General features: G+C 40.4%; 1 protein-coding gene across 3 annotated transcripts in view; it reads right to left on the bottom strand.

Moving 5' to 3' along the window:
• Window positions 1-5,278: 5,278 nt before the first annotated feature.
• The window catches only part of faah (fatty acid amide hydrolase), a 30,969-nt gene continuing 24,660 nt past the window's right edge, over window positions 5,279-11,587 (bottom strand). For all 3 annotated transcript variants that reach the window (XM_061240739.1, XM_061240740.1, XM_061240738.1), the window contains 2 exons: window positions 9,204-9,349; window positions 5,279-8,387 (listed from right to left, as the gene is read on the bottom strand). In XM_061240739.1, coding sequence (XP_061096723.1) covers window positions 8,232-8,387; window positions 9,204-9,349 — 302 coding nt within the window. In that variant the 3' untranslated portion in view covers window positions 5,279-8,231. The remainder of the gene's footprint in view (window positions 8,388-9,203; window positions 9,350-11,587) is intronic.

The following is an 11,587-nucleotide window of genomic DNA, read 5'->3' as shown; positions in this document are numbered from 1 at the left end:
CGATGAAAGAAATTCATCGATACAGGTTGTGTACCTATCGATTATTATTCTCTATTTTCTTTTTGACATTTCTTTCAGCATTAATCACACAATTACACTGCTGTTGCAGAACAACCCCCCACAGACCCGCTCTGCCTATCACCCACCCGTCACCCTCCCCTAGCCTCACAAACTGTGCAGTAGAGAAAGGAAAAAAGGTATGCACATACACATCTGCATACATATATTTTACAATTTTACGTTAAATTGAGTTAATCTCAGTCTAAAGAAACTATATTATGTCCTTCCATAACTTCCTGCTTCAGTATAAATTAGGTAACAAGCCTGCAAAATCCCTTTGTCAACCATCAGCATGGGAAAAGCCAAATAACTGTCAATTCAGAAGACACTGATGGAAATCGACCATACAAAAAGATATATGAACGCTTAAACATACCACTTAGTACTGCAAGGGCAATAATTAAAGCCCTGAAACATATGGAACGGTTGCAAACTTGCCAGGAAGACAATGCAAGTCCATATTATCCCCACGAATGGTAGGGAATATGCTGAGGGAGACCATAAGTAACCCAAGGATTGTACTTTAAGATTGGTTTTGTCTTGGGGTCACCAAGTCCTGAAAAAAAAGAAGGAAGGGTGGTACAAAGATAGCCCTTACTGAGCACAGTAAACAAAACCAAGCATGTTGAGTTTGCCAAACCTCATTGGAATTATGACGGGAAGTGCTATGGTCAGATGAGATCAAAATTCAACATTTTGACCACGCACACCATCGACATGTTTGCTGACAAAATGGAATGCATAGAAGGAGAAGCACCTCATATATACTGTCAAATATGGTGATGGGACAGTGATGTTTTGGATATGTGTTGCTGCCAGTGGTCCAAGGGCACTAATTTAGACCAATGGCATAATGAATTCAACAAAGTACCAGGAAATCTTTGGCAGAAAACCTGGTAGCATCTGCTAGGAACCTGATTCTTTGTCGTAGGTAAATTGCCCAGCAGCAAAATGACTCCAAGCATACATCAAAGTCCACACAGAAATGGTTAAGTAAATTATAAAGGGTGTCAATAGGTCTGTATCTTGTAACTGCGGTACAATATTTGACACAGGACATATCGTATTATTCTTTGATGGGATAGATACGTTTTTCAAAAAACAATCTATTTCTTCTCCATCACATAATCCCTTATGGGCGGATGCGACCTGCATGTTACATCTCCCTTAACAGATGGATGTGACCTGCACGTTACATGTCCCTTAACAGACAGATGTGACCTGCACATTCCATCTCCCTTAACAGACGGATGTGACCTGCACGTTACATCTCCCTTAACAGACGGATGTGACCTGCACATTACATCTCCCTTAACAGACGGATGTGACCTGCCTGTTACATCTCCCTTAACAGACGGATGTGACCTGCCTGTTACATCTCCCTTAACAGACGGATGTGACCTGCACGTTACATCTCCCTTAACAGACGGATGTGACCTGCCTGTTACATCTCCCTTAACAGACGGATGTGACCTGCACGTTACATCTCCCTTAACAGACGGATGTGACGCCAGCGTTACATCTCCCTTAACAGAGGGATGTGACCTGCGCGTTACATCTCCCTTAACAGACATATGCGACGTCAGCTGAGTATTTGATCATATAACTGTTTTTCAAGACACATGACCACATGGTTGGATATGGATATTTTTCCCTAGCTTTCATAGCATTTGCATCTTTGGACAGTACATTGTTGATAAAAAGACAGAGGCAAAACCTAGATCGCATAGTGGGTGAGATTCCAATCCTACTCCCGAAGGAACATCATAAGCACAAAGCACAGATCTAAATTTCAACTAAAGGCTGAAAGGGAAAGGATGCAATTGCTGTGCCACAGAGGTGTACATGCAATTCATATTCCTTGTCACTCCCTTTTCTAACAGCCTAAAATTAATTATAGCATGTAATAGTTGGCTCAAAGTCAAGCATACATTCGTTACTGGATATCCAAGAGAAACGACATCTTCTCATTTAATAGGGTGAACCAATACATCCTCAATTGCCTTCCATGAGACATTAAAGAATTGATTCAGCCAACTTTTTATTGGACAAAGCTGGTATGGGGGTATAGTTGAAGATGCAGGAATGCGAGACCACAATTCCTTTTGGTGCATTGCTGTGTAGCGAGTCTTATTCTAGGGTGTTTCTCTGCCCAGATATACAGTATTAAAATTAAAGTTATTTCATGAACCTTCTTTCAGGCAATGGTATCACCATACTATGAAAATTAATATACAGGTTATTATTCTTCATTTGCTCTTATACTGGAAAGCCTTCATATACCTTTCCAGTATTGCCTATGGCCCACTCATAAGAGGCATTCGAGGTTGCCCTTCAAAATGGCCTCTTAATCACTTGGATAGGACTGGATTATATTAAACAGTCTTCTTCAGAGGGGTTCTCCACCCAACATGCACTTGATTCAACTAGTTCTGTAGTTCTGTAATGTTCCATCATTCCTTTCCCTCATCCCATGTCATCATTCTGATGTGTAATATGGTTACAGATATGAAAAAGTAGCATCTTTCAATTCTAGTCCTAACAGATAAATAAAAACAGTATCCCAGTTGCTTGCAAAAGCGCCTTTAGCAGCAATAAGCTAAAACAATAATTTTCTCTATAAGTTTATCATGCATAGCGACAGAGCCCACTCCGAATGAGGAAATTACTAAATATCACAAAAAGAGAGAAAATATCAGACTTCCATCGATATTCATCCAATGTGACAACAGACCAACAAATCCACACACTGGAAGTGGGCCCATCCTGTGGCATTCCCATATGTGACTACTCGTTCCTGGGCATTCCCATATGTGACTCCTCGTTCCTGTGGTCTGCGACCAGCTGCTCCACCTCCTTCATGAAGCGCAGGCAGAGCTCATCCCTCCAAGGAAGGGCGATGCACTGCACGGCCACGGGGAGTCCCACAGCCCCAGTCACAGCCTGTAAATACAAACAGTGCTGTCACTGCTGCACTCTGCGTGCAGACCGGGGATTTGTTCAGCAGCCAAAAACAGTCTAGCACTGTCATCTACATGCCGGAAGAGGAACTGCAGCCAAGCAAAAGGTCTATGTACACATATAAACTAGATTTACAATATGTATACCAGTACATTCCAATATCTTCTTGTTCTTCATGGACATACACTCACCAAACACTTTATTAGGAACATTTTTACTTCATTACACCTACTTTTGTACTCGTGATTATCTAATCAGCCAATTATGTGGCAGCAGTGCAATGCATACAATCATGTAGATAAGGGTCAGGAAAAAATTTGACCTAAGTGACTTTGACCGCGGAATGATTGTTGGTGGCAGACAGGAATTTCAGAAACTGCTAATCTCCTGGGATTTTCACGTATACTAGTGTCCACAGAATGGTGCAAAAAAACAAACAAAAAAATCCAGTGAGCAGCAGTTTTGCAGACATAAATGACTTATTAATGAGAGATGTCAGAGGAAAATGGCCAGACTGGTCAAAGCAGACAGGAAGGTGACAGTAATTCAAATCACCACACATTATAACAGTGTTATGCAGAAGAGCATCAGGGCATGTATGGCTGCCACTGATACTGGCTCACTTGCGTTCATTGATGATGTCACTGCTGATAACAGCAGCAGGATGAATGCCAAAGTATACAGAAACAACTCGTCTTGTCTGTTCACATCCAAGCCAAAGCATCAAAACTGATTGGGCGACTCTTCATCATGCAGCAGGACAATGATCCAAAACATACAGCCAAAGCAACCAAGGACTGCTAAAAACCTTGAAAGTGTGACCAACTACCATGTTACCAGCAGTACATGCCGTTTAAACTGTCATCTGGTCATTTTGTTTGGGTCATTGCCTTGGAGTGCCGTTGCTGTTTTTGCACTCGGTTACATTGAAGCCAATGACATATTTATGCTTGAAATTATTTGGCTGCTGTCACATGTTTTGGTGTTACTGAACCCGTTTACACAACTATAAAACTTATTGTAATTCATATGAATTAGTACTTTCATTATAGGCCTAAATGGCAAAAAGAGTAATGAGATCAGTCAGGGAAGCTGCAGCCCTCAACATTCCATTCTCACTCCATAAGTACAATTTGTTCTTTTTGGCTCCAAGTGGCATATTTGGATAAGGCTTCCAATACCCTGCTCTGATTCCAGAGTGTGCCAGTACATTCCTGGCTGGGATTCTCATGGGATGGCACAATCGGAGCATCACCAAGCGAAAGATAGTTTCGTAACAGGCAGATAACTCTCTGCCTCACCATTCACAAGTGACTGATCCCTCTGGTTCAAATTCTAATCTAACCGCCTAATCACTCCAACTGTAGTTATACTTACGAGACATAACTTCTGCTCACTGTACGTTTTTTTGCTTTTCGCACCATTCTCTGTAAAGTCTAGAAACAGTTATGTTGGAAAATCCCAGGTGACCAGCAGTTTCTAAGATACTCAAATCACCGCATCAGTGAATTGGGACCAGGCTATCCAGTTATCCGGCTACCAGCGAGACCTCTAGTACAGCAGCTACATTAGGTGCTGGACTACAGAGCACAAAAGATGCAGTCTTGACATTTCTAACAATGCACATGCTAAACCCCACCCTTCCAAATCAATTGGGGACATTAAGTTTAAATGTTCAAAACTATAAATGACTAAATATTACCTGAGGTTGGATATTACCAGACTAAATATTATCTACCTGAACTGAGTAAATAAAGTGGCCTACAAGCATGCATTGAACTTTTTCCTTGAAAAAGCATTATCCTATTTTTAAGTCCATGCCAGCAGCTCAATTATAGTGTTTAAGTGCATTTAATTTGACATGTTCACATACTTAAATTTAAATTTGACAAATGAGGGCACGAAAGCAGAGATTTTCCAACCGATTTTGATCCAGGGACACCGGTCCATGCTCAAAGGGGGGTGAGGTTGTAGTTGCAGACTAACTTGTTAGCTTTCAATGTTGCACTAGTGTTGTTCTGATACCAAAATTTTGACTTTGATACCAATACCAGGTTGTTACCTCAGTATCGATACAAATCAATACCACAGTAAACCACTGATGATCAAAAATTAGAAATTTAAATATTTGTTCTTAAAATATCAGACACACAAAATAAACAGAAATAAATTAGCTCAAGTCCTGGCTAGATGGGCTTGCTTTATAACACATGTTCAGTTTGTATTTATGAAATGAGACTGGGGAAAGCAGCCTGAATCAACTCATATTCAAGATTTATTTGTCACATGCTCATACAAGTACAGAACAGTGAAATGTACAGTACAGCGAGCACTTTGTAGACAATAGCAATAGCTTGTTAAACCGATGAAAGAAATTCATCGATACAGGTTGTGTACCTATCGATTATTATTCTCTATTTTCTTTTTGACATTTCTTTCAGCATTAATCACACAATTACACTGCTGTTGCAGAACAACCCCCCACAGACCCGCTCTGCCTATCACCCACCCGTCACCCTCCCCTAGCCTCACAAACTGTGCAGTAGAGAAAGGAAAAAAGGTATGCACATACACATCTGCATACATATATTTTACAATTTTACGTTAAATTGAGTTAATCTCAGTCTAAAGAAACTATATTATGTCCTTCCATAACTTCCTGCTTCAGTATAAATTAGGTAACAAGCCTGCAAAATCCCTTTGTCAACCATCAGCATGGGAAAAGCCAAATAACTGTCAATTCAGAAGACACTGATGGAAATCGACCATACAAAAAGATATATGAACGCTTAAACATACCACTTAGTACTGCAAGGGCAATAATTAAAGCCCTGAAACATATGGAACGGTTGCAAACTTGCCAGGAAGACAATGCAAGTCCATATTATCCCCACGAATGGTAGGGAATATGCTGAGGGAGACCATAAGTAACCCAAGGATTGTACTTTAAGATTGGTTTTGTCTTGGGGTCACCAAGTCCTGAAAAAAAAGAAGGAAGGGTGGTACAAAGATAGCCCTTACTGAGCACAGTAAACAAAACCAAGCATGTTGAGTTTGCCAAACCTCATTGGAATTATGACGGGAAGTGCTATGGTCAGATGAGATCAAAATTCAACATTTTGACCACGCACACCATCGACATGTTTGCTGACAAAATGGAATGCATAGAAGGAGAAGCACCTCATATATACTGTCAAATATGGTGATGGGACAGTGATGTTTTGGATATGTGTTGCTGCCAGTGGTCCAAGGGCACTAATTTAGACCAATGGCATAATGAATTCAACAAAGTACCAGGAAATCTTTGGCAGAAAACCTGGTAGCATCTGCTAGGAACCTGATTCTTTGTCGTAGGTAAATTGCCCAGCAGCAAAATGACTCCAAGCATACATCAAAGTCCACACAGAAATGGTTAAGTAAATTATAAAGGGTGTCAATAGGTCTGTATCTTGTAACTGCGGTACAATATTTGACACAGGACATATCGTATTATTCTTTGATGGGATAGATACGTTTTTCAAAAAACAATCTATTTCTTCTCCATCACATAATCCCTTATGGGCGGATGCGACCTGCATGTTACATCTCCCTTAACAGATGGATGTGACCTGCACGTTACATGTCCCTTAACAGACAGATGTGACCTGCACATTCCATCTCCCTTAACAGACGGATGTGACCTGCACGTTACATCTCCCTTAACAGACGGATGTGACCTGCACATTACATCTCCCTTAACAGACGGATGTGACCTGCCTGTTACATCTCCCTTAACAGACGGATGTGACCTGCCTGTTACATCTCCCTTAACAGACGGATGTGACCTGCACGTTACATCTCCCTTAACAGACGGATGTGACCTGCCTGTTACATCTCCCTTAACAGACGGATGTGACCTGCACGTTACATCTCCCTTAACAGACGGATGTGACGCCAGCGTTACATCTCCCTTAACAGAGGGATGTGACCTGCGCGTTACATCTCCCTTAACAGACATATGCGACGTCAGCTGAGTATTTGATCATATAACTGTTTTTCAAGACACATGACCACATGGTTGGATATGGATATTTTTCCCTAGCTTTCATAGCATTTGCATCTTTGGACAGTACATTGTTGATAAAAAGACAGAGGCAAAACCTAGATCGCATAGTGGGTGAGATTCCAATCCTACTCCCGAAGGAACATCATAAGCACAAAGCACAGATCTAAATTTCAACTAAAGGCTGAAAGGGAAAGGATGCAATTGCTGTGCCACAGAGGTGTACATGCAATTCATATTCCTTGTCACTCCCTTTTCTAACAGCCTAAAATTAATTATAGCATGTAATAGTTGGCTCAAAGTCAAGCATACATTCGTTACTGGATATCCAAGAGAAACGACATCTTCTCATTTAATAGGGTGAACCAATACATCCTCAATTGCCTTCCATGAGACATTAAAGAATTGATTCAGCCAACTTTTTATTGGACAAAGCTGGTATGGGGGTATAGTTGAAGATGCAGGAATGCGAGACCACAATTCCTTTTGGTGCATTGCTGTGTAGCGAGTCTTATTCTAGGGTGTTTCTCTGCCCAGATATACAGTATTAAAATTAAAGTTATTTCATGAACCTTCTTTCAGGCAATGGTATCACCATACTATGAAAATTAATATACAGGTTATTATTCTTCATTTGCTCTTATACTGGAAAGCCTTCATATACCTTTCCAGTATTGCCTATGGCCCACTCATAAGAGGCATTCGAGGTTGCCCTTCAAAATGGCCTCTTAATCACTTGGATAGGACTGGATTATATTAAACAGTCTTCTTCAGAGGGGTTCTCCACCCAACATGCACTTGATTCAACTAGTTCTGTAGTTCTGTAATGTTCCATCATTCCTTTCCCTCATCCCATGTCATCATTCTGATGTGTAATATGGTTACAGATATGAAAAAGTAGCATCTTTCAATTCTAGTCCTAACAGATAAATAAAAACAGTATCCCAGTTGCTTGCAAAAGCGCCTTTAGCAGCAATAAGCTAAAACAATAATTTTCTCTATAAGTTTATCATGCATAGCGACAGAGCCCACTCCGAATGAGGAAATTACTAAATATCACAAAAAGAGAGAAAATATCAGACTTCCATCGATATTCATCCAATGTGACAACAGACCAACAAATCCACACACTGGAAGTGGGCCCATCCTGTGGCATTCCCATATGTGACTACTCGTTCCTGGGCATTCCCATATGTGACTCCTCGTTCCTGTGGTCTGCGACCAGCTGCTCCACCTCCTTCATGAAGCGCAGGCAGAGCTCATCCCTCCAAGGAAGGGCGATGCACTGCACGGCCACGGGGAGTCCCACAGCCCCAGTCACAGCCTGTAAATACAAACAGTGCTGTCACTGCTGCACTCTGCGTGCAGACCGGGGATTTGTTCAGCAGCCAAAAACAGTCTAGCACTGTCATCTACATGCCGGAAGAGGAACTGCAGCCAAGCAAAAGGTCTATGTACACATATAAACTAGATTTACAATATGTATACCAGTACATTCCAATATCTTCTTGTTCTTCATGGACATAGACTCACCAAACACTTTATTAGGAACATTTTCACCTACTTTTGTACTCGTGATTATCTAATCAGCCAATTATGTGGCAGCAGTGCAATGCATACAATCATGTAGATAAGGGTCAGGAAAAAATTTGACCTAAGTGACTTTGGCCGCAGAATGATTGTTGGTGGCAGACAGGTATTTCAGAAACTGCTAATCTCCTGGGATTTTCATGTATACTAGTCTCCACAGAATGGTGCAAAAAAAACAAACAAAAAAATCCAGTGACATCAAAGGAAAATGGCCAGACAGGAAGGTGACAGTAATTCAAATCACCACACATTATAACAGTGTTATGCAGAAGAGCATCTGGGCATGTATGGCTGCCACTGATACTGGCTCACTTGCGTTCATTGATGATGTCACTGCTGATAACAGCAGCAGGATGAATGCCAAAGTATATAGAAACATCTCGTCTTGTCTGTTCACATCCAAGCCAAAGCATCAAAACTGATTGAACGACTCTTCATCATGCAGCAGGACAATGATCCAAAACATACAGCCAAAGCAACCAAGGAGCCAAAGCCTAATAAATATCTAATAAAGCGCTCACTGAGTATATGTTGTCCATGGAACACTTACCTGCTTGAAGAACTTGTCCCATATGTCTCCATAGTTTCCCTTGTAGTGCTTCAGCTCCTCTTCATCAGCATCGGTCACTGTGGAGACTGGCACTACCCCAGCAGGGAAGCCAAGACCATTATATAAAGCAGTATAGCTAAGGGCACCTGAGGAAACAAAAAATAGCCACAAAATAAAACTTTACCAACAAGCAAAATAATTGACAGAATTAACACAAAAGAAATACAAATTTGAATAATTTGGACCAGGGGTAAGGGAGGAAGTCATATTCTACACAGCATATACTGGAAAATATCGCTAATACAAGTGATTTCATCAAAAACCGTATTTATAATTTGTTCTTAGGAAAGAAAACAATTGAGGAGTAGTCCTGACCTGTGATACGGATCATGTAAGTTTTGAAAAAGTAAAAAGCGCAACGCTGCTACTTTACAGAGTCACCACTTTATTGGCAGGCGTGCTGATGTTTCGGCACTAGGCTTTCATCAGAGTAACTGATAAGCAACACATTTCATGAGGGGCACATGTGCATGACTCAAAACAATATTCAATATTCAGCAATAAGGAATAAGAAAAAGTTCATCAACAGTCTGCCATATTGTTATGTTTTGCGAAAACCAATGAACTACATTGAAAAACCCAGGCCTTGATAATGAGGTAATTGGCCATAACTACTGTGATTGCAATGAATCACAGCATTGGCCATACATGCATGAAAGGGCAATGCTGCCACCTGGTGGACAGTACTCTACTCTCCCTTCCTGGCACCACATACAGATATCTATCCAATACATTATATGTTAGTCCCATTTGGTCATTTAAAACGGTGCAGTAATCAGACTTGAAATTGAAAACAGCACGAGCCAGATGTAGATCAAACAGAGACTGAGCCAATGTCTTATACAGAGTAACGTCTTATGACGGACCTAGGCTATAATGGCTTTGTTGTCATCTTGTGGTGGATACATAATACTACAGAGTGATGAACGAATGTCAAAACTGACAGACCGATCCATTGTAAAGAAATACATTCCATAAGTTGTGAAATCTAACAAAGTAAAATGATTGTTTAATTTATGCATCAATTCACACATGCAATAGTTCTAATATGAATCTAACATTGAAACTACTTATACGGTATCTGTTAAATATCAGGTAAAAAAGCTGGAAAATAAGTTTACGTCTTTTGGCCCATAAATACTATGAAAATGTACTACAACAGTACACAACAGAAACACCAGAACACCAATTATAGTTGTACAGTATATCTGTAGCAGTGGAGGCTGGTGACTTCCAGAATTGAGGAGGCCATTTTTTTCCGCTTGCTCACTTCACTCGCAATGGAATGTTCCCTGTTCTCTTATCTGTCTTTGTGCTGGCCAAAAGGCATACTATTTGGAGTGTAAGCTACAGTCAGAAAGTTCTGGCTGATGAAATTCATTGTGCAGAGCTTAGCCTTGTGCCTTCCTGAAGAAATGACATTGCTGTAAGTCTATGAGCCTGCCTGATAATTAAGCTGAGAAATGACATTTGGATGTAATATAAATGCCAAGTGAACAAGTGAAAGGCAGGAATTTTAATTATGTAGTTAAAAACAATTTTGTTTAGCTTACATTTTTCATTCTTCTACAGCTTCAACATGTAATCACCAATTTAATCAAGTTTAGCATATAAAAAAGATAAGATAACACTTTCTTTATCATATGTAGTTTTATTCAATATATTTAATATAAAATATGTAAAAATATGGTTCCAGTTGGCTTTATCTAACGTTAACGTTATCCACTAGAGGGCAGCACTCTATTCGTATTTAGAGTGAATTTCCTCACAGAGCAACAATTCAGTAATTTGATATGGAAGATTATTAAATTGACTTGTAATAAAACGAAATGGACTACATTAAAAATAAAACTGTTCATTAAATCCCAAATGGTGTCTAACATGACCTATTGAATGTCATTCTCACTCCCTAGTATCTGGAATCTGCATATCTCCAGCCCAAGATCTCAAATTGCGCCAGAATCTCGCTGACTTCCGAGGTCGTTTTAAGCAAAAGTATTTGGCCAAATGAGCTATACACTTCAGGGATGATAGCCAGGGGTGTTCTCTAAATTTCCTATCGGCATCGGTAGCCACTATGGCGAGTGTTTGTTTGACTGAAGTGACTGGCAAATTCTCAAAATGGCTTCTGTGTTGAATAGGAAAGGAAAGGATAGTTGATTCCAAATGAACCAGTAGCATGTGATTGGACGAACAAAATGTCAATCTTTCAGCCCTGGACACAATGCATGGTGAGGCCAGGCCTCCGTTGCCCACCCATTTTCAGTGATCTGGCCAATCACATATTGGCATGAAAAAAAAAACCTCTATGGAGGAGCCTCCAC

The sequence above is a fragment of the Conger conger genome, chromosome 4, assembly GCF_963514075.1.
Source record: "Conger conger chromosome 4, fConCon1.1, whole genome shotgun sequence".
NCBI classification, from domain to species: Eukaryota; Metazoa; Chordata; class Actinopteri; order Anguilliformes; family Congridae; genus Conger; species Conger conger.
Note: the sequence above shows the minus strand (reverse complement) of the source record. Positions and strands in the feature narration are given on the sequence as shown.